Genomic DNA, 27,820 nt, shown 5'->3' on the forward strand with positions numbered 1-27,820 from the left:
AGGCCTGGAGCCGTACCTCCATCCCACTCATTGTTAATCTGGCTCCCTGAGCAGATCAGTAATAACCCTCAGTCCCGTAACAGTGCTCAAACGCAGCCTGTTCAAGTCCGCCCCCTGAGCGCTCAAAGTCATGACATTGCGCTCATGATGTCATAACAACTCGCATAGAGGACAGTCATGCAGCACCAGTAAGTGCAGCACTAACTAGAGCGTCCTGAGGACTTTCCGATCAGCTGTACCGGATGCAGGGTGCCTGTCTGGAACGTCTACAGGACTATCCGCCGGCACGGCACCAGTGGTCCTGGCTATAGGTTGCCGTTCCAGGCACCCTACTAGCCAGGACCAAGGGTCATGGGGCTGCGATGGTGCCACCCGCAGGGTCCTGCGGTCTATGCAGCTGCACCCATTGCACACCCTAGTTACAGCCCTCATCATAGCCGTAACTAGACATTTTGGTGCCCTGTGCCAGGGAGAGCATTGGCGTCACCTCATTTTTTAAATAGGGACATAAGATAGTGCACCTTAAAAAGGGAAATGGCCTCATGGGGAAGGGCCAGGGAAGATATAGGGGCAGCCAGGAGATGCTGGGGATAAAAGAAGAGGAAGCAACTAGTGAGGATGATACTAAACAGGAATATTGACAGGCCCAAACAGCGCCCCCTGCCCTGCGGTGGCAGAGGTCGCACTACCCTTGTTACGGCCCTGGCCCTCATAACCCCATTTTTGGCTGAATACTGATACATCTACCCCTATGTCCCTCAGATTGGCTAAGCACATATCACTATTTATGTAAAATGCTCATATTGGATCTAAAATACAAAAATATAACTTTTTAAAGAACAACAAAATAAGTGAGTCCAGCTCCTAAATGTTTAATGAATAAACCTGATGAGGAGCCTTGAGCTCGGTGAGGGGCGGGTTTATAGCACTGTTAAGAGTAAGGGGCGACCTTACAGTTTGAACAAACTCGCTGATTAATCGCACTGCTCCTGGGCACAGGCTGCTACGCTATACTGCCATACATAAATGCACTGCTGCTATAGCGGTAGGAGGATAGTCAGGCCGGGTGATAGAAGCCCCCACCTCCTGTTGCTGCTGCCCCTAACACAGAGCCCGTGAAGAGAAGAGAGATACCTTGCCTTGCCATTTGCATTGCCCACTGCTGCATCTTGCTGCTTGCAGTTGCACTCTAAACCAGCGCGGACGAATCCCTGAGCCCGGAGAGTGTGACGTTCTCCTTGCGGATGAACACCTTAGCCGCCTGGTGGCAGATATAGAGCTGCAGTCAGACTGGTGCTCATCACTTTCCCAGGACTGGTGCTGCTGGCTGTGTGTATCAGAGCTGTATCTGCCTTCTGCATTCTTCGTAGCCACTCATTGTGCATGCAACAGAGAGGGGAGAGATCCAGCCATACGTTATACCAGCCTGTAACTACCTGGGAACTACAGTACAGTGCAAGGAAGGAGCTGTCCAGCACTTTAGGCTCCTGATCATGAAATTCTATTATTTCTACCTGCTTGGATTACTTGTCAGCAGCGGGCAAGGTAGGAATTACTGACGGAACTAACCTGCAACTAATGAATCATTAGGCTGTCCACTTCATAGGTACCTGCCTATGCATTGCTATAAAAGCAGAACAAACTAAAAATCTGCATTGCATATGAGTTTTTATTTTTTTTATTATTTATAATGTCTTAATATTTTATTGCATCACTATGTGGTGTTACGGATTGGTTGGAGGAAACAAGCAGTTTAGGATAGGTCATTGTAGTCAATTAAGTATATATTTTGGCTGTTGTTGTGGGTGCTGTGTATTAAGAATGGCAACTGCTGCTATCTGATATTTTTATTTAAGTGTAACTTATGTGCTGCAGATAAGCAAAGTGCACTGCATAAACATATCATAGCACAGCATTTGCTGTGATCAAGGTTTCATTTTAGCCAACAGTGTGAGTTTTTCCAGTGTATCAATCAATATGTATCAACACTTCTGCATTGCATTTATTTTTTGAAGTTCACCTTGAATGTAACAGCCTGCATTGACAGTAAATATCAATGTGTTTTCTGATGGTTTTGTACTGTTAAGGGTTTCAGAGGCGATGTTGTAATTATCAAGTCACCAAAACATCAAGTTCTGCATGTTAATGGACGAATTATAACAAGGTTGAGGCGGTTCTCATTTTGTGGCAGCAGGGGGAGCTAGTGTTCTATATTTGAACTCCAGATGCCCGTTCACCCGGTTGCCTGAACTACTGTATGTATTTGGGAAAGCTATGCCATCCATACTCAATGTATGTCTTCTGTCATTCCTCAAGCACAACTTGACATTTTGGACATGAATGCTTCATTTCTTCCCATAAGATACAGTGTCCATTCATTCAAGCTTCTGTCTTAATCCTATGCAAATAAAAAATAAAATAGTAAAAATAAAAAGTTAATCCATGAGATGTGTCAGGTTTTTTTTAATGAGAAAATAATCAGCTCAGTTTAACAATCAACCATAATATGTTTAGCAAAAGAGAGCTGGCAAAAGTGGCCTGCACTTTCAGCCTGTTATGATAGGGGCTTGGAAACCGATTAATGTTCTGTGGAAGCACTACTTGCTGGCATAATAAGATGTCAGAACCTGCTACATTAATATTTCAGCTGAAAAAGATACTGAAAACAAAAGTAATGGCTATTTGGATGGTCATTTTGCAGAATGGTTGCAACGTCTTTTCTGGTTAAGTACGCATGCCAGCATACCGGGACTGTCGTCTTATTAACATAGCAGTGATTTTATTAGGATAATACAGGAAAGGTAACCGCCAAGAGATTGTGAATACTCAGCCAGGTGCTTGCTTGTGCTGTCCCTGGTTTATTAATATGACAGTGGGGAGTCATCAAAAGTGAATTCGAAATCCATTGATTATGTATGGAGTAGTGATCTAGCTTTCAGTCTTGTGTGTACACAGGAAAACATCGGGTTCACCAGTGGACAGCATTTGGGGAAAAAAAATAAACCCTTGCTCAGATTGTCAAACCACTCCCACCCAAAAAAACACAAAAAACTGCAAAATAACAATATCAATGTAATGCAGTGCTGAAGAATACATAGCTGGATTAAAAAAATAGCATGATTATGATATATGCAATTAGCAATTATTACATAGTTGATGTAATTTTTCATCCTTGATGGTGTCTTCTTAATTCTACTTACAGACACTCTTTGGAAAACCCTATGCATTAAACTCTTGTATCAGCAGTTTGCACTCTTATAATGTGCATTCACCAAGGTTCCTTATAACCGTACTATTTTTCATTCATCTCTCAAGAAGTGAGGTCTCAAGACCATAATTGTATCCCTTATAAAGATAGCATTTACGTTGTTCTTTTTAAAGTTATACTTGAATGGATACTTTCAGTTTCAAGTGTCAGACTTTTTAAAGCCATTAGAATTGTTAATAGACCTATCCAATGTTACTGAGTCGCCTACTAACTTACCATGCTATTAAATTCAATTTCAACTTAATAACTGGAGATAGAACCCAGTAAAGCATAATTAAAATTGTAATAGTCAAGTTAATTAATATTCATTATGTCTTATTTTTATATGCGGTGGATACATGTAATACCTTTATTTTTCACCTATTAGCAGCAATACTGTAACATGATATGCTAATGAATATACCATTATTATATTGGGTGTATATATAGAGGCAGCTGTACGATTGCAATTAGAAACATTTGTGTAAGAAATAAAAATAACTCTTAATTACTCCATTCTCTCTCTATCTATCCTATATATATATATATATATATATATATATATATATATATATAGTGATATGTAGTGGTGAGATGACAGGTTACATAGAAACAGTTAATGTGTCTGTGGTAAAGGTTGATGGCTTTGGGTTTCTTCTCCATCTACAGTATGTAATCATTCTGGGTCACTGCTTCTTGCAAACATTTTTTAATACTGAAGGGATTCAACTAGTTTGCATAATTCACGGCAATTAAAATCCGTATTAATGCAGACAGTATCGCAGGAAATGTAGAGTCTACTCCTATACCCCAAATCCTTACTGAGTTCTACTTTGTGCATAATACCATTTCTCCAGTGAACATACACATAGCCAGGAGTCCAGATTTCCATTAACAACACAAGAGAGTTTAGATTAGAATTAACCTTTATATTAATATTATAGAAATAAAACATTATTTATATCAATTGTACACTATATACGTACTGTACCTACTTTTTGCTGGTCCCCACCTGGAGATCCAGGATACCAGTGGTGGTGATGGGGGGGGGGGGGGGGATGATGCAGTTTGCATCATCACGTCTCAGCCCTTCATTGCAGAATTCCTAAATACAAACCCTCATACAGCGGGGGTCATGACTTAGTGACATGATTCTCTGTGGATTAGGTCATTAAGCCCATTATACTTGGTCAATCATCAAATCCGACCCATCTAAATTGTGGAGCCTTCCAAATGTTCTTGGAGAGTAAGGAAGGACATTAAGGTATACACCCATATCAATTAATGAGTAGATATTTATCTACTATGTAAACTAGGCTGCTGCCATATGTATATGTTTTGTTCATGTGGTTATAGCTCTTTTGAACCATTGTGAATCAGGTGCCCATGTGAGGTTCCAAATGGGAAGAGTTTTTTTTTTTTTTTTTAGTTCCTTTAACATGACAACTGTTACTGTTTGATTTGAATGAGATAAATGATGACCCAAAAGCACTGATATAGTAGCCCCCTCTCACAGTATTATTGATGGATCATACTGTATACAGCGTATAAGTACCCTTTCCAGGTACAGCTATTTTTTTACCCCAAAGATGTTCAGTATGGCCAGTGGTTATCAATACCGATTAGCAAACCTATTTGGAAAATTCTGAGTTTCTATGAATTTTAGAGTTGTATTTGTTGGTGAATAACTTCATAGAGATCAAGCTTAAAAGTAATTTAATTTCAAGTAAAATTATCTATTATAATTATATTTTTGAACTCAATTGTCTGTTAAAATGCAGGTTTGTGTTAGAAATTACGGTAGTTTATTTTGCATTTATTTTTTGTTTGATCAAGAATTATCATTTTTGTGAAACAATTTAATTAAAATTTAATTAAAATAGAATTATTGGCCTAATATTGTCAAGTTTAACACACTACTCATAGTTTTATTCATCTTTAGTTATTAATAACACATCTCCATCAATAAATTATCATGCATTTTGCAGCTGGGAAAATATGTATTGTTGAAATGATAAGCCTTTGATTCACTTAACGCCTGATCCAAATGTTTTATTTTCATAGAAAAATACTTAGAGGTGCTTGTCCATATGTATGTAATAACTGCTGTGCGGTAGCATTTGGTGGGATTATTAAGGTATATTTCAGTAGGCTAACTATCTCCATCTACTGCACATCCAAATGTTCCAAGTGTTAAAGTAGGTGGGAACAGAACACCTGTTTTAGCCATCAGGTCATCTGATTGGTCAAAGCAGCACATAGTACTGTATATCTGGAGATGTGTGTGCCAGTCTTGTGGTGGGCAGTTACTTGTTGGTCAGAATTGTGGTGTAGGTGAGGCTGGTTCTTCATCTCACATGGGCTATATTTAACTGTGAGATGAGGAATATAAACAAGCAGGATATCACAGGCTTAGATGTATATTTTGACAGGAGCAAGGGTCCAATAGCACAGATCACTGAAGTCAGACTCCAGACAAGCTGATGAAGAAAGGTTATTCACTCAGCTGTTTTTTTGTGCTTTTCCACATAAAAATATTACAGTTCTTAATACTGTAGAGCTTCTAAAGGGCTGCATTTGTGTTGCCCAGACGAACCCTACATTACAATAATAAACTTACATAAACAAAAGTAAAAGAAATGGTTTTGTGTTATAGATTTTGTTTAGCATATTTGAAGAAACCTAAATCCAAAACTCAACTCAAATGAATTCCCAGAGATGTGGACTAGGGAGGAAGCATGGGCAGGAAGCGAGACACAGACCAAACAATTGGGAGGCTGAGTGTAGTATATAATTAGAATAGATCAGGTGGAGGTGGAATTATAAAAGTGCTGTATGGTTGTCAATGAAGCTGACAAATTGTGTGTGGTTGCACATTTAAGGTGTCATTCTCCGGGACTGTTTTCTTTACATGAGCACAGGGCGGCCAGAAGTTCCGGCAGGCTCCAGTGTTGTGGAGAGTGGTGTGGCGGTGGCCACATGCTGTCTGATGCCTTTAATCTAAAGTATGCAGGGCATGCTAATTGTGCCATCTTGGGGGCCATGATTATGCTTCCCCAGTAAGCTGAGAGATTTACGTCTGAGTACTTTGTACTCCTATAATATAAATTTCAGATTACACTATAGCTGTCAGTCTTGGGTGATTTATCATACAGCAAGATGGGCGTAAGTACAAAACTCTATGTTCTGGGCCTAAAAATGTCTGGCTCCATCTGTTTGTATTCTTCTTAGTCAAATCATGCAGTTTATAGGACGCCAAGCAAACAAGCACATCAAGAAATTGTCTATGGAAAGTCGCCCTCTAGTAGGCCAGATTGTTGTGCTATGCAGGGTATTGTGCATTACAGCTACTATCACTGACCATACTGGGGATAGATATTTGGTCAGGAGTGGATCAGTTGGATGTCCATCCCTAGTTTTTGGTCTGTGGGTGGAAACCAGAGCACCCAACGGGAATCCAAACAAATACAGTGAAAACATACAAATTATACAGTTGGTGTCTTGTTTGGCACTGCAATGATGTTGGAGGGCACACCAATCCATCGACAGATCACTGGGAAGAAATTAGCTGTCTGTGTTGGGAGAGTGGGTGTGGCTATGTCAAGGGCATGGCTCTGTCATGCACACCACTCACCAAGATTATGTGCATATCTTACAATTAGTGTTTACGCTAAATCCGGCGCCAGAACTAGAAGGACACTCTTATCACACACGCCAAAAAGGGGGCGTGGTCACAAGAAGAGGGAGCATGTCTTTAAGACACACCCTCTTTACATGACTCTTGGGGGTGTGCCCATCACTTCCGGACATGCCGGGCTGCCCCCAAGCTCTCCTCTCTATGTGAACAGATGCCGTGCACATGTGCACAGCATCTACTCACCAATGGTCATCGCTGCTCCACTCATTTTCCCACCCGCCAGGTTGTTTTAGCCGGGCTAAAACAGCCTGGCAGGAACGCTATCCAATACTGACACTGCGTGCTGTCTAGGAGGTAGCCAAAGCCAGCAGTCTCCCTGGTTTGGTTAACAGCACCACTGAGCAGCCGGAATTTTTACTAAGCAGTTGTATTGTACAGTATGTGGTCTGCAGACTACCACTCAATGCATATAGTTTTCAGAGTCAATCTGGAAAATTTACTGATCAGCAGCTTACGATGTGCGTAGGCAAGATCTGGTAATGGGTGGTCCCAGTTTTAGTCCCTTGTCAGACATTGTGTTACTATTTCTTGTAAAAAAAAATTGATCACACATGTATACATATTCTAGAGTTGCAGGGGGCAATTTTCCAGGAATTTTCTGCAGCGCTACTCCATGGGATATTGGAAAGCAAAGTATAAAAAAAGGATGGGTGCAGGGTGTGCAGTGTGCCCCCCCTGGGACCCAGGGGCCCATGTGTAATGCACACCCTGCACCCATTATAAATATGCCCCTGTATCTATATTACCTACCACAACACAGGTTAATTTTTGCACATTTTTGGAATGTGGGAGGAAACAGGAGCACCTGGAGGAAAGCCATGCAAGCACTCAGAGAATATACAAACTCCACACAGGGGTGTAGTGGGAATCTAACTTACAACCTCATTGCTGTGAGGCAATAAGGGCTGCCCCATTTATACAATATATATTGTCAGATCCGCATCAAATACATTGAAATAGCCAGATCCACACAAAATACATTGAAATAGCCAAATCCACATAAAATACATATAAAAAGCCAATAAATGTAAAAAAACAAAAACACAGTTCCACATAAAAAAAACATTGAAAAAGACAGATCCATTTAAAAAAATGCAAAAATCAGATCCACAAGTACCACCATAACACTTGTGAAGACTTCACTGGTGAAAAGTGGCAAATATTACTGCCATCAGGGTTATCGCAAGTGATAGCAGCATTAAAGGGAAAAAAATATTTAAGTCAGAAGATTGTGCTCACCTGCCATGCCTAAGTTTCTCCATGTTGCTTCTAATCAGCGGCCAGTAGGACTCTATCGCTTTCAGCAAAAGAGGGGTATGGTAATGGATGAAGAAGGGAGAAGTGAAATATTAAAGGGGGTTGCAGGATGAGATGCAGGGCAAGATAAAAAGTGTTTATTGAAGGGCACAGGGGAAAGGTGGGTGGTAGGGGCAATATACAGTATTTGAGACCAGTGATGTCTGGATATGGGAGGGCTGCAACTGGAGGGTCACAGGACATCAAAGAGAGGACCTGGGGGATGCAGGGCAGGGAGGGCTGGACCAAGGAGGAGTGCAGGACAGGGAGGGATGGACCTGGGTGGCACAGGGCAGGCAGAGCTAGACTAAGGGGTAGTTTAGGATAGGGAGTACTGGACCTATTGGGGGCACAAGGATGGCTAGACATGGTGGGGGTGGCACAGGGTAAGGAAGGCTGGACCTTAATGGTGGGGGGCACTTTTCAGGGAGGGCTGGACTTTGGGGGGTTAGTAAAAATCTGACTTCTAAGTTTATGACCTGGTAGTCCTATAGGTTATGCACAGCCATTGGCAAGCACATACAAAAGCCACAGGGGGATCTTTCTCTGAGGAATCATTACGGTAAGAAGCCAATAAGCTTCTATAGGCATCGCCATCTCTATAGCTTTCAATATATTTCAAGTATACAGTAGTATTTGCATGCAGGTAACATACCCATAAAAAGGCAGTAAATGATGCATATATATTTATCTGTAAAATATATATAAAATGTTATACTTATAAAAAAATATCAAAATAAATAGAATAAAAACAAAATGGTAGGTGCACACTATCTAAAATATAACTTATTGAACTAGCAATAAAATGAAATAAAATTAATAGAAAGTCACTGAATAAAAGGGATAAAGTGGAAGATGAAATGCACATTCAGCAGGTACACTGCTAACTTTTTTCTCACCCAAATTCTTTTGTTTTGGGTAGGTCAATTGTGGGGATCCTGAGCTGATACATCAGGACTATATATATATATTTACAGATACATACTGTGCTACTTTACTGTTGATTGTCAAGACAATGACATTGACTGTTTACTGCACTATATGCACACAGTAGGATGCAGCAGTTTTTTTTTTCATCTGTATACACATCTTTTATAACAATTGTGATGGGATATTACATCTATTGGCTTTTTTAGTATTGATTTACTTCTCTACAATTGCCTTCATATATGTGTGTGTGTGTGTGTGTGTGTGTGTGTGTGTGTGTGTGTGTATACATTTACCTTTGCATGAGATTCACTACACAGGGTTTTTTAAAAAAAAAAAAATAGAATTACCACTAAGTCATACTTTTACATTTTTATGTATGTTTGTTTTTCTATTTGAGAACTATTACACATGTGTCATGCAAAATTTTTCTTGGCACAATTGATTATAATTTGTTATGCATTGTATTTTCCGCTTAGCAACAATCAAGGTATACTTACCAATTGTTAATGTATCATGAATTGTGGTGTTGCAGTTTAAAGCTGAGTTTTCTCTCTCAATTGTTTTGATCTTATTCCCCACCACATATTTTGTCACACCCTACCCTACTCTAACTCCTATATGTCACAACTATAGTATGAGGCAATCTTAGTGGTAAATTGTGTTTGGGCGAGATTAAACTCAATAGGTTCTCACAAACATGCGTGAATTTTCCCAGATCAAACTCGGAAATTTACCAAGAAGTGAGGTTTGCAAACTCGTGTTTTTCGATGGTGAATGCAAACATGTTTTGTCATGCGAGTTTTAGGCAAAACATGTATGAGAATGGTGATGTTTAGAGAACACGTGTGAGAATGGATGTGCTTATAAAACACGTGTGAGAATAGATGTGTTTATAAAACACGTGTGAGAATGGATGTGTTTAGAAAACACACAGGAGAATGGTTGTGTTTAGAAAACACACAGGAGAATGCATTCATCATCCTAGAAACATGTTCTGAATGAAGCAGTCACATCATGTACACACTGTATAAGCATATAAAAACACCACAGACAGCCCAACCTTTGAGGGATTTGTTGGTTGGATTTTGCAGAGGGTCAGTGAAGAGTGTGTTTAGTGGTGTAGGAGAGTTTTTGGCTACTAGAATAGATTGCTGCTTGGTATGTGGAAATTGTTTTGTGCTTATTTATTGCCTTGTCATATACCTGTTTGTCTCATTTTTCTCTTTCTTGATTTTTTTTCTTTTGTCCTGTCAGTGTTTTTTGTTTGTGTGGCATGTGTGTGGGTAGTAGATGAGGTTTGTGTTAGTTTGTCTTTTTTTCTGTATGTTTTGCATTTGTATAGGGAGGTGGTTAGGAAAATGTCCAGGGCAGAGGAGAGGCAGGGAGAGGTTGAGGTGGAGGAGGTTGCATCTCAAAAGGCCCTATAGAGCAGTACAGGCAGCAGTGATGAGGTGCCCAGGCAAAGGGGTAAGAACAAGATGGGGCGCAATGTGAATTTGTCTGTGAAAGAGAACATGGTCCTTGTGCAGGAGGTCATGAAATCCCGCCATGTGCTGCTTGGACGAAAGGCTTCCAGCAGATTGACCCACCACAAGAATTCCATATCACCCAGGACATTAGGCATGCCCGCAATGCTATAAAAAGCTACCCTGACTGCAGGCCACTGTGACTCCTGGCTAGGGAAGCAGATGCAGGTATACATTAGTGGCTGAAATGCCGCCATTACTAGAGTTACTGTATGTACCATGAGAATGTTGACTGGGATATCACAAGAACTCTACCGGTCACAGACTGAAAATTACCTGTAGCCAGGAAGTGAAACACAGCCAGAAGCTTACGTAGGTCTGAGACAGAGTAGGAACAAGTTGTGTCAAGGTCTAGGTCCAGTTTGACTTGGTCATACAAATGGAATATGTTACAGTTCATCCGGAACATCTGTTTGACTTTGCCATCGGCCAATGCGTTCAGGTTCAAACACATCTAAAAAAAATGTGCCTGAGCAGCCTTTGTGATTTCAAAACTCCATTCTTGGTGTTGTATGGTTTCCTATGGAAAGTACTTGCGAGTTTGGCCGATAGTGTACTTGGTCATGTTTTGTAAACTCATGCGAGTTTTGATGTGTGTTTCCTGCAAGTTTACACGTGTTTGCCCTTAGTAAATTTGCAAATGGGAAAAACAGCCAAAACTTGCCTGAGATTGCAATCTCACCCAAACACGATTCTTACCCCTTATTGTCTCCATTACCATTAGAACTATGGGCCTGATTCAGAGGCGCTTGCAAAAAGCGAGTGCTCGCTGTGAATCAGGGCGGGCGCTGTTTGTTTTAGTTGCGGCCTCCTGGCCGCTCGCATTGCTGGGGGTGACCACGCACAGCTATTGCGAGCAGCTAGGATGATGGTCACGATGGTTAAGACCATCGCGACCATCGGGCTTGCGACGAGACCCTTGTGGTAGGGTCTCATGGCCGCAAGTCCCAGAGAGCTTCTGGCTAGTGATGTCAGTGGGGCCGCCCACAAATGGCAGGCGTTCACTTGGGAATTACTCCGTTTGTGAAGCCAACCCCCGACCACTCCTACAAAATGGGCAAGCTGTCAATCAACATCGACAGCCGCCCCCTTTGTAGTGAGTCCCGGAGCGAGTGCTTTTTGCGCTCGCTCCGGGACTCCCACAAGCGCAGTGCACACACCACGCGTGCATACTGGGCCACCATCAACCCGAATGCGCTTGCGAGCGGGTCTGAATCAGGTCCACTATCCAGTGGCTTTTAATATTAATATGTGTTGTTCTGTGACTTGCTATTCATTTAGCTTAATTGTATATCCAACAAAGGTTTTATTTTAGATATTGTGCACCTACCTAGAGAGTAATTTTTCTCTCTTCTTGTTTGTATTTACATTTACTCTCAGGGAGCACTAATCTTACTGCCCAGAAATTAATTAGGTTCCCTATGCTTTGCATGTGGAACCTTATTAACAAATATTTTGGCAGTAGCTGTATCATCACAATCCTCTTACCGATTTCTCCAGCAGGGCTGGATAAAAAGGCCACACTAGCCTGGGACTGAAAGTGATCAAGGGCATGCTGTAATAAGAGAAGGAGCAGTAACAAGTGCTGAGTGGATGTGGCCAGTGTGGGCGTGTCCTCCTAAATATGTAAAGGTACAAAAATTGCATCACCCTTTAAGAAAAATAAATATACAATTTTAAAACTGGGAACCAGTGCTCTCAGCCTATCAGTGCTTCTCCTATTGATTCCTATGAGAATGAGTGGTAATAACCTGTCATTACGTGTAGCCCTATCCCGAGTAGACAGCACAGTAAATGGGGATCAGGATTTTAGTTTTTATTTTCCGAAGATGCTTGGGTGCCTACATGGGCAGCAGAAGATCCGATCCAAGGGTTCTGGTGAGTATGACTTTTTATTTTTATTTTAACAAAGGATTAAAATATTTGGTGTGTGTGCCCTGTCTCAATTGTAATATTTCCTACAGGTGCCAGTGGGCCCTTAATTTTCAGGCATGCTGGCACTTGTTGTTCCAGGAGTGTCGACATGCCAGGACAGGCTTGCTGTTACCTGTAATATGCCTGTAAAGAACAATATTACTTTCTATGTTTTACACATTAACCCCACACCCACCACTACCAGGAGTGTGGGGAATAGCCCTTTACTTTCAGTCCAGAGCTGGTTGATCCTCGGGAGGGGGGAAACCCATTTTATTTTTGGGGTCCCCACTTCCTGAGGAATCCCAGCCCTGGGAAGTTTTGGGGCCCATGCTGTGTTGTTCAGTCTGGTGCGAGTTATTGGAAAATAGCCATTTTTCCCCCTATGTTCAAGTGCCAGCCCAGACTCATTGGTCTAGTTACGTTTATGTTTTTGGGGGGATGCACATTTAAAAAAAAATGAACTTAAAATTACATTTGAACTTAAAGCCTGCATAGATCATACTGATCTGTGCAGTGCTTCTCCCAAACTCACCTGCCACAGACAGGTTTATTGTTTGGGCGAGTTTGCCGTGATTTTGGTTTTGGTCTGTTTTAAAAATAACCATTAGTAACTCTTTGGTTTGTTTAGTCGTCTATGTAAAAGTATCGATTATTGGTCCAGTGTTCTATAGTCGCAGTTTTCCATCAGTTTTGCCTTTAGTAAATATGCGGTTTTGGTTGGTTTGCAAAACTGATGGAAAATGTAATCTATTCATTTCTCTATTTGTATGTTTTGTTTTGTTTTGTTTTTGCTTGAAGTTCATTACTATTCTTTTTAATCATCTTAAAGTATTTTGTATGTTTAACTGCACTCTGTTATTTCTGTTTGTTTAGTATGTTAGATGCTGCTCCCAGTCTCTGGTCTTACTTTGTGCAGCTGCACAATCCCAATTCTGCTGCTCAGTATGCTGGAAGTAATTCTTGCTTTTGTTCTATATAGATGGACGACTGCAGAGTGCCTCCTTTCTTGTCCTACATGCCGTTCCAAGAGTCCGGCTCTTTTCTGGCACAGTTTGCTGAATGTTCTTACACTGTCTTTTTGGGCAAGTGCACATGTGACTGTCATTTATGCATTCTTGACGCAATTTTTAGCATCTATGTATTGTGCGTCCAGACTGGATGTGCTTTGAATATGTATCTCAAGGGTTGATCTTGCTTTGCATGCAAAGCAGAAATTGTGTTACTTCTGGGAATCTTTTCTGCTTGTATTTTATGCATTCCGGGAGCATTGTGCATAATCTGGTTTTTGATATTATTAAAGAAAAATTTGTTTTATCCGTCTTACGCTACGTGTAGCCTGGAAAAATATCCCAGCCATACAGATGCAGTTGTCCAGAACTACATTTGTGGACATTAGACATTTCTTTGTACTAGGCGCTTGAGGTAATTTCTTTATTAATTTTGCCCTTGTTGATCTGGTGCAGATCATTAAGTAAGTGTATTTAAGGTTTAATCGGACATAATAAATCCTTCTTATCTTCCATGGAAAAGTTACATGGTCAGTGCCATACGTAGTCAATCCCCAAGCACTGTGAATGTCCTGGTGATTTTATAAACCATATATTTTAATGATCTTAAAGGTAATAAACATTAAACTAATTGATTTTTTAAAAATTTCCCATGACATAGTGGCGATGGTTAAACCTTACACAAGTTTGATCCAGATGTTGATGAAAAAGCGATATTTACGCAGATTGAGCGATTGTTAGCCATTGCACCTGTGTGTAAGTCGCACTGCACACATGCAGCGTTTGGATTGCAATTACGAGCGCACAGAGGATTCACTCACAAAGGGAGTGACAGGTGGTCCGCATTTAGGGGAGTGGTTAGAGAAACCAAGGCATATTGGACCCTTTAAGCTCTGTTTTCTGGGCTTTCACTGCATTCTTGCTCGCAGCAGGAGAGCCCTCTTTGCTTGGGCATATTAAGAGAGGAGGGGGCTGTGTTCACTCACCGTCCAGGGCCCCCTCCTCTCTCTTTGGCAGCTGCGGTGCAGTGACAGGTTCAGAGGTCTCCTGGCTCTAGTCTGTGCCCAGAGTCTACTGCGTATGTGCAGGACACTGAGAAAATGGCACGGCTGCCATTCTCCAGGCATTTTGTGTAGTGCCTCTCCAGTCGATGTGGGACTTTGGAGAGGTAAGTATTAGAAAGTGTGGTTACAGGGTGTACGGTGTGGGCCCCCCGGGACCCAGGTGCCCTGGTGCACTGCACACCCTGAACCAATTATAGATATGCCCCTGTTTCTGTGTTTGGTGACACTCTATGTCTGCGATAGCTTAGACTTACTCAGAACGCAGATCAGGCGGCCATCAGCCTTCTATGTTTCCGATGTTTCTGGTTTTGTGCGTGAGCTGCGGATGTGAGATGCTCTCAGTGGGCGTCTCTAAGCATTGGACTGTAAGTGGCTCATTAGCATATTTTTGCAGTTGCAGATCCGTAACAAATCGCTGCTGCGATGGAATTAGCGTCCACATGTCAATCGGGCCCAGTGTTTCAATGGAACATGTCTTCTAAATTCAGAAAAGCATTAGATACTGTACACACAATTAGAAAATGTTTCTAATGATGTAAAGTAAATAGACAATGAAACAGTATCCTTAGGGTTTAATTTAGTAATATATCTAAGCTGCACCAAAACTAAATTCATCCTTTAAACTAAAAGTAAACTGCACAATTGCTGAATATATTATACGATTGCTCTGAGTTTTCACAATGAGGCTGCATAATGTATATTCATGACGTCTCTCTCCTTTACTTCCTTTAGTATAAGAGCAGAGAAGCAACATTGCGGTTTTAGCAGAGAGAGAGTCCATAATGCTCATTTACTAGCATACTGTAGCATTAGATTCATAATTTACACTAAACCACAACCCATCAGTAATTAGCTTTTTTAATATAATAGCTACTATGGTTCACTGGTTGTTTTTTTTAACCAAAATGCAATGTTTGTTTTTTAGCATATATATCATATATATATATATATATATATATATATATATATTTATATATATTACGGTAAAATTAGCATATTGCATTGACACTTTACAACTGAGTGTCAGTACCAATGTTAATTAATGAGCCCCAATTTGATCACGACTTATCTAAAGTAGTGTTACAAAACTCATATAGTATTATCACACAATAACTTTTAAACAAAAACATATTTCAGATAATCTCTTTTCTTGTCCTGCTCAGGAGAAAAATCCATATAAACATACGTATTTTTAACCTCTTTGCTAAAACATCTGGTACATTAATATTTTCCAGATGGTAAAAATGACTATGCACCAAAAAATAGCATTCAGGATCATGCGTTTTCCCCCCCCCCCTGATGTTTTATAATAAAGGACAAGTCCACCACAAACTGAAAATCTAGTATATTGGTTGAGGTTTAGTACATTATTATTACTGCAGGAACCACCAACACTGACATCTCAACTGGGTGGCAAATTTAAATGCCCGCCAGATGTGATGTCAGCCCACATTGAGACATATTGAGCGGACAATTTATAATTGTGTATAGCTTATCAATTGGCTGCTCTGATGTCAGATCGGGCTGCTGACCAATCTGCCATCTCAGTGTGTACCCAGCATTAGATCTTTTTGTTTTTTCATTTTTGCACACAATTATAACACAATTACATGATTGTTACTTTTTGATGAAGTGCATAACTGCTTTAATGATAATTCTAGAATAGTAATTAGTATTAGTTCATTTTCAAAAAAGTGCTTTTAAAAATAAAACCCAATCCTTGACATAATGGTTTTCTCCACGTGGACCTACTTCCTCTGCACCAGGGTATTCTGAATGGGACAATATAAATGTTAAAAAAATGTCAGTAGCTAGAGATGTTAAATCATTAGAATGCCACAACTGCACTAATGAAATGTTAGCAAAACAAAATGTATATATGACAACATTCATCATACACTAATGCTGGGGTAGGCAACCTGTGGCCCTCCAGCTACTGTGGAACTATGCATACCAACAAGCCCTACCACAGATTTACTATTAGGGAGGGATCCGGTCACAATGTCGACAGTCAAAAGAATGTCAACAGTCAGAATGTCGAATGGACTTTAAGTTGACAACCAATATGCCGACATTCAAAAATGTTGATATGGTTGCAATGCCGAACTGTTCATAATGATATTTAACATATTGACACCAAAATGTTGACACAGTTTCTTTTTTTTGCTTATGTTCAGGGCTAAGGTTTGGCCATACTTGCCAACCTTCCCTGATTGTCAGGGAGACTCTCTGAAATAGCAGCAATCTCCCTGATTGCACCTTACCCCCATTGTGTAGTTATAAAAGTATCATTGTATCTTCATCAACATGTAGCTCTTACTAACTGCTTTGGGGCTGGTTTACATTTGGATGTAAGTCCATGTTATGACATGCCTCTCAGATGTAGTAGTACACGCTCACTTTATTGCAGCGCTCACAGGCGTTACTTTCACAATCTCCCTGAAATGCTTTTTCAAAAGTAGTCAAGTATGGGTTGGGTTTAGGATTATGGTTAAAGAAGTAAAAAACTGTATGTCAACTTTTCCTACCACAGCGGTTAGAGCATGCTAAAACTGTGCCAGGGAATGCTGAGGTGTATTGTTCCACAGCAGCTGGAGTGCCACCCCTACACTAATGTACTATACTCTAGATTCATTATTGAACACTAGAGATTAAATTTACATTGAATTACACAGTTTACTAAACATGCATCTAAATAGATACAGTATTATCACAGGTAGAATAATCAACCTAAGTTTATGGAGGTGAAATAAGATCAATTATTACACTGGGTTTATACAGTCCCAACACATTATTTTTCTCTAGCAATCGGGCTACTTACTAATAGTGAAAGAATAATGTACTGTAGTTCTAATTAAGCAGACAGCGGAATAGATACAGGAAGCTTATTCATTTGCTATATTGCAAACACTGAAGTACACTTTATAACATTCACTTTTGTATAAAATCCTTATAATGAAATGTGTATTTCCTACTTCCTCTGAGCTTTGGAAACTAATTAAGAAAAGCTTTTTATATAGTAAGCAACACAACAGGCTTTCTGTAAGTATGGTTAATAAAAGTCTATTGTACCCATGTGCACTTGTATAATAGCCATGCAATTTTTTTTTATTGTGATACAGGATTTTCAATATTTTTTCAATGTTCGTTGGGTGAAATAAAAAAAAAAAATATTATACATAGATGGTCACTAAGATATACTATGGTGAAATTAGAATACTGTATTTAGTTAGTAAAAGCTAATTGCTTATCTGTGTCATGCTTGCCGTAAATCGAGTGGCACTCCCTTCCCCACAGAAGACTGGCGCCACCTCCCTGCAGCATCCCCACTGCACCACCCATTGGTTTCCTCTTTTTCCCTGCCGGCATCCAATACCCCCCCACGTTGTGAAAGAGGAGCCGATGATGCGATTTGCGCTGAAATACACCATAATGGCCCAGCCCCAGCTGCACACTGCCGGTAATCTCTGCATTGTGTAGCGGGGACGGGGCCACAATCGCGCAGTCACACACCCCTGCCCCAACCTCAAAATCGCATCATGTCCCCCCCGCTGTGCCGACCTGATTGCCTCCTCTTGCAGAAACCAGAAACCGCTGTTCTCTGAGAAGATGTAGTTAATTATCCTGTAATGCAAGGACAAATTATTTTAGGGTATCGGGCAGAGAAAGTTTGTGGATGCATCTAACGAGGAATGGGATAGACCAGTGGTTCTCAAACTTGGTCCTCAGGACCCCACACAGTTCACGTTTTGCAGGTCACCCAGCAGGTGCACAGGTGTATTCATTACTCAATGACACATTTTAAAAGGTCCACAGGTGGAGCTAATTATTTCACTTGATTCAGTGTGGAGACATGGAAAACTTGCACTGTTTGGGGTCCTGAGGACCGAGTTTGAGAACCTGTGGGATAGAGTAGGAGGTGAGAAAGTTCCACTATAACATCATCAAAAACCAAAGGTAGATGGCCTCCAAAAAACAAACTTTCCCTGTAATGAAAGGGTATATCATTTTCGGTTCTGGGTCAGAGTTGTGTATGTGACCAATGTGGAATGCATTGGTGTAGGAAGTAAGAGTTCCACTATAACTTCTTCAAAAACAGGGCATGTGTTCAATGTTGGAAATACTTGCCTACTTTTGAAAAATCATTTCAGGAAGATTGTGAAAGTACCATCTATGAGCGCAGCAGTAAAGTGGAGTGTACTGCTACATCTGAGAGGCGTGTCATAAAAATTTACTTACATCCAAATGTAAATGAGACTCAAAGGAGTTAGCTGTAGCAATATTCGTTGATAAAAACACACTGATACTGTTCAGCTCTTGCTCATGTATTTTGTTTTAAAAATGGTTCCATATAAGTGTCCTTAAGAAACATTATATGAAAATGCCTGTAGCAATAGGAATCATTGTGACTTATAACCAATGCAGGGAATTGGTACTTATTATTACATTTGAATGTATATATATTTTTTTCAAGTATATAGCAGCTATATATTTCCCCTTTCAGACCGATGACCCGGGAAATACATGGGTTTATCAACCAGTCTCAGTCCCCGACCCTGGTATAGGACAGAGTTGTGGACCCAGGACTTTAACCAGTGTCGTTTGCATTCACACATAGCAAAGACCCGGGTCGATGCACATTTACGTGCAATAACCTAGGTTTTTGCACTATGGAGCTCATTCAGACCCGCTCGCTAGATGCGTTCGCTCGCACCCTGCGTATGCAAATCCTGCGCATGCGTATCAAGACAGGTGACCGCATGGCAAGTTATTAGCACACTAACTATGTCTTGGCATGCGATCACCAGCCATTCATAAGAAGCCCACTTGTGCACTTCATCTCCTGTAAGTGCATGAAAACATTGGTACATCGAGCACCATCGGATGCAATCACAGCACTTGAGGTTGACTATACCCGCCGCAAGCACGGTGATCACTTCAGAGTGAATTCCCACCAAGTGACGTGTACTATGATGATGCCTTTTAATTATGCATGCCTCTGAAATGGCATTGAGACACTCAGGCACGTCTGCGTTTGCACCACCACTTGCCCATTTCCATTGGCCAGCCCCTGTCACCACCCACAAACAGCTTCTCCTGCCACTCACTCTGCTGGGCAGTCTATTCGCAGCAAGCGAACGCATCCCAATCTCTCACACTGGTACGCACACGCGCATTGTGATGCATACGCATGTGCAGATTGCAAATATCGGCCAGCTACGAGCATTCGCATCATAGCGAGTGGGTCTGAATCAGCTCCTATGTGTGAGAGGAGTATAATGGGGGTAAGATGCAATCAGGGAGATTACAAGACTCTTCAGGGTGTCAGGGAGATTGCTACTATTTCATTGAGCCCCCCTGACAATCAGGGAGAGTTGGCAAGTCTGACTAAGAATAGAATGGAACAGGAAGTGGGAGAGTTCTACTGTAGGTTCTTCAAAACAAAACTTAGCTAGGCACCCAGCAATGAATGCGAACATTCCTTTAGGGTATGGGCTGGGTAAAGTTTGCAGATGTGCCCAGTGTAAAGTGGATAGAGTAGGGGAAAAGAGATTTCCAGCACAGCTTCTTCACAAAAAATTAATAATATACAGTATATGTGCTTACACTAAGGGGTACATTTACTAAGATGGGAGTTCTATTTAAAAAGTGATGTTGCCCATAGCAACCTATCAGATTCTACTTCTCATTTATCTAGCACCTTCTAGAAGATAATACCTGGAATCTGGTTGGTTGCTATGGGCCACATCACTTCTTCATAGAACTCCCATCTTAGTAAATTTACCCATAACTGTGTAAAATTAAAGGGCAGTACACTGCATACAGTATGTTTTTTTACCTAAGAAATGTATCCTAATATGCTACCTAAAGGAAGTAAAATTTATACTTAAAACCTATTTTTTAGACGTGGGTAGACTACTGCACAACATTAATTGATTCTTGGTGAATATAACATAAAGAAATTGATAAAATTGGTCAGACTGAACAAGTTAAAGGAACCAATCTATGTACGGTAGTGTTCAATTCCTCATTTAAGGGTACACTATTGGGAATTTGTGTATATAGAGAAGAAACTGGTACATTATTGACAATTTCACCTTAAAAACCGGGTGTGTAGCATTATAAGCCATCAGGGAATGCTTATACCAATCCCTTGCAGCAATCAATGAACTTTTACTTTTGCTTACGGCTCTCACTTTATTCTTCAGTACTGTGTACAATTTAAAAGCATTTACAACAGCTCATCAGTCCAATAAGAACCCGGCTGTGCTTGTCCAGCAGGTTTATGTTCTGGCTTTATCACAGAGTCATCAGGAATGCAATTCCACTTTCTGCAATTAACACCAAATTCCCTGTGCTGAAATATTACCAGGGGAGCAGAAGAATTAATGACTGAAGGTCTATGCCACAGTTTAACCAAGTTGAAGTTTTGTAATTGAAGACTTGTTTGGCCCACTTTGTATGGTTGGATTGAGTGTATCTTGAACTCAAGGTTTATGCTGTGGTAAGGGTACTATACCAAATGTGAAACTAAGTTAGGAATTACTTTAACTGGTATTGACTTCAAATGAATAGTAGCACACTATGGCCCTCATTCAGAGCCACTTGCTAGCGGCAGTACGCTCGTTCCGAGCGATGTTCGCACATCTGCGCATGCGTACGGTTTTTAGTACGCATGCGCGAACCAGTCAGTGCGGCCGAAAATCATTTGTACGCAATATAGCGAGTGCCTGCTATTTTGAGTGACAGAATGAGGCGTATGTGGGTGGTAACAGGGAAAGGTGCTTGAAAACGGGGAGTGGAGATCCGATCGCAGGCGTGCTTAAAGGTCAAAGCGGGCGTTTTATTGGTGTGCATAATTAATACAGCAGCGTCAATGACCACGTCACTTGGTTTTTTTTAACTCAGAACTGCTCGCAAAATAGCGGTTGAAAAAACCAACCACAAGAATAGCGAGCAGTTCATATCCTGTTCGATGTACTCGATTAATCTAATAAATAGCGGACATGACGTATGGTGCGAGCGGCCAGGGGGCGTTTTTATCAAATAAACGAGCGTATGTTTTGCTCGCTCGTTCAGACTTAGAGGTGTGAACAGACTGCAATGTGCGAACGGATCATTTGCATAGCCACCCCTTGTTTTTGAACGAACGCAAATAGCGAACGGCTCTGAATGAGGGCCTATGTCGGTGATGGACATAGTTGTTCATTTTATTTTTTTACGACACATTCATCTAATTCGAACTGTGCATGCGTCCTGATTGTGTTTGTACAGAGTCCCAGTTGCGATTTCAGAAGCACGCAGGGGCGTTTTAAGAGAGGAGAGGGCCCATGTGCGAGAGGCCACTCCCCCTATTCGGCAGCACACAGCTACGCCGCAAGCACAGCATCACTCCCCACACCAGGTAACAATGCAGGGAGGGACACCTCTGGAGGTGGCTATTCTGGAGCACTGAGATGTTCCGCCTCATGGGTGTTTTATGGGAAAATTGTTACGTGTGGTGAGGTAAATGACTGGGGAGGCACTAGCTAGTATCAGAGCCAGATTTACAGATACATATATGAATCTGAGAGTTCATGTGGGCATTATACAAAGGTGCAGCAGTATATAGTGCTGGAAATTTGGCGTGTTTTTATCAGGGTTGTGCAGAAAAGGTAGACAGGGGAGGCAGTGCCTCACCTGCCATACACTTTTTACTCCAAAGTTTTGACTATAAATATTATTAAAATAATACAAATAAGATATTTATAATATTTTCTTTATAATTTTTCTTATAATTTTTATAGTAAAAACTTTCAAGTATACTGTATCTAGGTATGACAGGAAAGGCTCCGCCTCATCTCACCACACATCACTGGCACCTACCATAGTCCTGCTACAGGTATCGATGGTGCAACTGATGCACCAAGCAGTATTACAGAGTCTGAATATGCTCAAAGTGGGTGTCTCAGTCCTTGCACAGTCACATACACACTTGTACACCAGGGGAAGGGCTGATACCAGCATTAGCATAAAGTCACAGATGTGACTATGGAAAATAATGCTAAAGTCATCGCAGCAGTGTGGCTCTCAATCAGCCCCATAAACTTTTTCTGGTTCTCCAAAATGTTATCTTGCATGCACGGCATTATGGGACATTTTGGAGACTCACATCACCTACAATGTCTGTGATCACATTGCAGGGTGCTCGTGAAGCTCCATACAGACTGAGAACACCGCAGATGGGAGTAAAGCTGGGTACCCACTGAAGCGATGTATACCCAGACGTTATGGCAGTCAACATATCGTATCCGTGGTACACATGGAAACAATGTAACACAGTTACACTCCTCCATTACCTTGCATGGCGCAGCATGCAATATCGTCCAATTGGCCGTGCAGCACAGCCAATAGGAAGATTTTGCTAACTACCGCAGGAGTGCACAGATTGGGCGTACACACTGAATGATCCAGCCGATATGTCATTCTGATTCAGCTGGAAATTAAATATCGTGCCGATATTGCTCCAGTGTTTACCCAGCTTAAGACGTCTGAATAGCTGTATGCTTGCGCCCCACCTGTCATCTCAGTAATGTTACAATTAAGAACAACAGTTTGCCTGAAGTGCTAATCAGAAGTGCCCACTGCTCAGAAGTTCCGACTTCTCTTTCTTATCCCTCCAAGTTTCTATTTAGCAAACATTGACATCAAAGCCCTTATTGCAAGCCTTTTAATGGCACAGAGTTTTGCAATTCACAGCGTGCCGTCATCCTCCCAGCAAATAAATCACAGACACAATCAAGCAAATAAGGGGCAGTGCAATCACAGCTAATGATAGATACTTCAAAACAGGCCTTAATCTGTAAAAAGCCACATTTAAATATTTAGCAGTAGCTGAAACAATTGCAGCTGGAGTGAAGAATAAATATTTTCTAGTGCCTTATCCATTATGTAATTCTTCATTAGCACAAGTTAGTACAACATGAATCACTGTTATATTGAGTTTAGTGTTGTCTGCTTGATATGCACGCTCCTCCATAGAAGATGGAGAATGCTTATAATGACTTAATAATGGTGTGAAACATCATGAATATGCTATTTCTTTGCTGGCAAATCTTTAAAAAATGCAAATATAAAACTAAGTAAATATGTAGATCTAAAAGTGGCGTTGCAAAAAAAAGAGATAACAGCTAAAAACTTTAAATTGAGTTGCTGCAGAAGATGAATTATTAAAAAGAATGCTGTGTATAAAAGTTACAGATTTATTATACTTTTCTGAAAACTACTTTACAGTGTATGTTAATGATCCATAGTGTGATTTTATTTTATTTATTTTTTTCAAAATACCACCTTTTTCACTTTAAACTTCATTATATACTTTCTAGCTACCAATAAATGTATTTTTTTTTTTCGCACCTGAGCCACCATAGGAATGCATGGTGTGATCGCAGTGCACACCATAGCCTAGCGTAGCGTATGCTGCTGCGAGTAATCGCATGGCATGATGCATGCGTGCATTTGTAGCTCAGTTCTGCAAAGATGTAGCAGGACACATCTGTACCTTCAGTGGATTTGGATTCTACAGTGCAAAAATCTATTTGTAATTCAAACACACAGATGATGGTTAGATCATGTGAAACTATGGTTGTTTATGCATTTGGAGCATACTGTATATATGCCTGCCCTAAAAAAATAGAAGATTTTAACCTTACTTGCTAGAAAGTGTATCTAATAAATAAAAAGAGAAATAATCAACAAAAATTATACTTACTCTTTCTCTAATTTATTATGTCAATTAATTTGTTGGTTATGTTTTTAGCATTAGTCTCCTGGAATACAGCCCTCTTTGCTGATGTGTGCATTTTGATAATCTAATAATACCAATAGTTCTCACTCACTGGATATCTGGACACATATGGCTATGGACATACTGGAGATAAAGAATGATATTGAAAAGTGGTCTGAACCGAATATCTTTCCAAGTTAATATTACTACTACTACTACTACTAATTATAAATATAATAATAATAATAATAATAATTGCAATATCAACAGTGTTACAGGATGCTCATTTGAATGAAGTTGTGACAAAAAAAGTTTAAGTTAATTATTATTTTTTTATTAAATATTTCATTTAGTGCAGGAGGGGTAAGTAATAATTATTGGATTTAGGTAAATGTTGAGGTTTTTAGTCTTTGGATCTCTTATATCTATTATTTCACTTTATGTAAACAATCTCATGGTATTATGAAAATGTTAATTAGAAACATTAATAAAAGAAATTACAACAACGATATTGTTGGTTGAACTGCAATGTACAGAACAGGCATTGCATGCCAAATATGCCTCATGCTTTTTGTACAGATGAAGTATCAAAGTTTATTGTCAAGAATTTTCTTTTATTAGTACATACTCTGGGTTTGCTCTTAATTTACATAAACAATTTTGGAGAATTTCATTTGTAAGGTCTTACGAGCAGGACCCTCTACCCTCTTGTGCTTCTCCTTACTTTAGTTTCATCTACGTCTTACTCACCACTAGGGCACCTAACACTTGGTTGCTTATGCTCTGTTGCTTATCTGGGTGTTATGGTCGCTAATGTAGCAATATATATTATCCATGTCCTGGTCCTGTATTGTATTGTTCTGTAAGTCGCTTGTCTACAATTTCTACTTTGTACTTTGTAAGGTGCTGCAGAACACTTGTGGCGCCATATAAATAAATGATAATAATAATAACCAGTAATTTTATTTATAAATACAAGGAACAGCCATGGGCACCAGCTGTGCTTTATAGTATGGCAAGTTACACATGGGAGCCTTGAACAGTAGTAAATGTGGATGTGAAGAATTCAAAGTGAATCTGGAATATGATTCATTGCTATTTACTTCATACTCCTGTCTCCAATACATCTCCTGTGTTGCAACACATTTATGGAATTCACTCCTCTGTCCACATAAACTATCCACCAGTGTCCAAAGCTTCAAACAATCCCTAATACCTGTTCCCAAAAGCCTACCAGTGCACCACCAAACTCTTTCCTGACTGACCCACCCTTCCTATCTCTACATCGCCACTCCATGTCACTCACTAACCACACCCTTTTAGCATGTCATCACTCACAAACAGGGCCCTCCTTCCTCTTGTACTGTTGTACTTCTACTTTTCCCTTCCTCTATATTGGCCCCCAGAACACCCTTCACCTTCAGAATGGTCTTCACCAAAGATATTTTTGCATATATATATATATATATATTTATATATGTGCTATCTTTGGATTGGCTTATGCTCCTACGGTATGTACCCTGAATGATTGCTTCTTGTTTTTCTGTTCTACCTTATGTAATCTTTGATAATTTGCTCTCTCCTCTTGAACAGTGCTCTTGTAAATAATTTATAAAAACAAAATAAGATTAGATTTTACTATGGAATGAAGTTATAACTCTCACTGAGTTCAGTGAACAAATCATATTCTGCAAGTGCTTTTTTATGTGCAATTATCATAGTGAACATTTTTTTTGTTTTGGATACTATCTTCTTGTGCAGATCTGGGAACAGTGTGTCAACTAGGACTTTTTTGTAAACCAGTAAATATGAATAATTATTTGCTGTTTAAAAGTCAACATCAAATACCATGGATCAAAAATAATTATATTAAGCGGTTTGGATGCATCAGACTCAATTGTTCACCTGATGTTGAATGTATTCAACATACTTATATTTTTATTGATTTCTTTGTATCCAAGGTTTATTCTGTATCTCTGGCTAGAAACAGTGTTTGAGACATATAGTATTTATAATTGTATAGAAATTCATAACTTCTTGACCACATCTGGGACCACTTTTTCAAGTAGGACCTTTTATTTTCCAGTGGATAATAATTAACTTGCATAATAAAAAAACTGATCAATAATATTCCTTTTGGGCACTTTAGATGCTTCAAAGGTTTACCATTATAAAAAAATACAAAGTGTTGAGAGTTCTATCATAGAGTTCTTCTATTATTTTTAATAAAGTTCTTGGCAACTATTTATTTAATTAAAATGCTAACATATATGAATTAAACAAACATATTGGGCTTTTTTCAGTCATTGTTAAATGCTATTTTTTTTAACCTCGCAATACATGTGCGTATTTTTGCAATCCGTATAATTTTAGAATGTATGACTAAAGGACTGAGAGCAGGGTTAAAATGGGTGTGGGGCCACTAGAAGTGGGCGTGCATGCAATCACAGTAGGCATGCAGTCACAGTGCAAGTACAGTAATTGCATATAGTATGTACGCAGTTGCAGAATGCAACTAAAATAGCAAAAAACACAATTTTTGACCGATGTCAAATGTATTCAACAATCTAAAAACGATTGATTCCTTTGTATTTAAGGGTTTTTCTATAACGCTGGCTAGAAAAGGCATTTTATACAGCTTTACAGTTGGATAGAAATTCATTACTGTTGAGAAAAAGGATCTTTCAGAATATATATTTTCACAAACACAAAAAACGTTTTCTTCCCACCTGAGTTCTGTTTACAGAAAGATTTGTGATTCATTGCAGCTTTATGGAAGGGGCTGAGCTCTGTGTACTCTGACCCTAGTGTAAGGAAAACACAACGTCATCTCTGGTGGCACTCATGGAACTTATAAGAAATTTATTTTAAAACCAAAATGTAAATCCAATATTTCAGTTGATTGAATCACTGAGCGAGGTTGAATAAACTGAAATGTTGGATTTGCATTTTCCAGACATAAATGTCAAATATATATTGTCCAATTTAGTCCAAAGAGTGTTGCCAATATATATTGCCCGGCACTCCAGTTACCTCCAGTGACCTGCCATAGCTATGCCATCCATCCTGATTGAACATCAACTTGCAGCATACTTGCCAGCTCTCCCTCATTACTAGAGAGACTCCCTGAAATAGTAGCAATCTACCTGATTGCACCTCACCCCCATTATGAGACAGTTCTACCAGAGGAGAACACACACACATATATATATATATATATATATATATACATACTTTCAAATGGGATCATTAGTATCATCCCCCTGCATTTGTTATAGCACAATGATCCATATGGCTACAGGCATTTCTGAAAAGTATCAGTGCATTACAATGCATCAACAAATAGATCTTACTAACTGCTTTTGGGCTC

The 27,820-nt window shown here is 39.9% G+C and overlaps 1 protein-coding gene across 2 annotated transcripts in view; it reads left to right on the top strand.

Moving 5' to 3' along the window:
- The first annotated feature begins 1,321 nt into the window (after window positions 1–1,321).
- Window positions 1,322–27,820, top strand: part of NCAM2 (neural cell adhesion molecule 2) — a 342,401-nt gene continuing 315,902 nt past the window's right edge. For both annotated transcript variants that reach the window (XM_088481682.1, XM_088481683.1), the window contains exon 1: window positions 1,322–1,545. In XM_088481682.1, the coding sequence (XP_088337808.1) occupies window positions 1,494–1,545 (52 nt within the window). In that variant the 5' untranslated portion in view covers window positions 1,322–1,493. The remainder of the gene's footprint in view (window positions 1,546–27,820) is intronic.

The sequence above is a fragment of the Taudactylus pleione genome, unplaced genomic scaffold, assembly GCF_031769625.1.
Source record: "Taudactylus pleione unplaced genomic scaffold, aTauple2 ptg000276l, whole genome shotgun sequence".
Taxonomy (NCBI): Eukaryota; Metazoa; Chordata; class Amphibia; order Anura; family Myobatrachidae; genus Taudactylus; species Taudactylus pleione.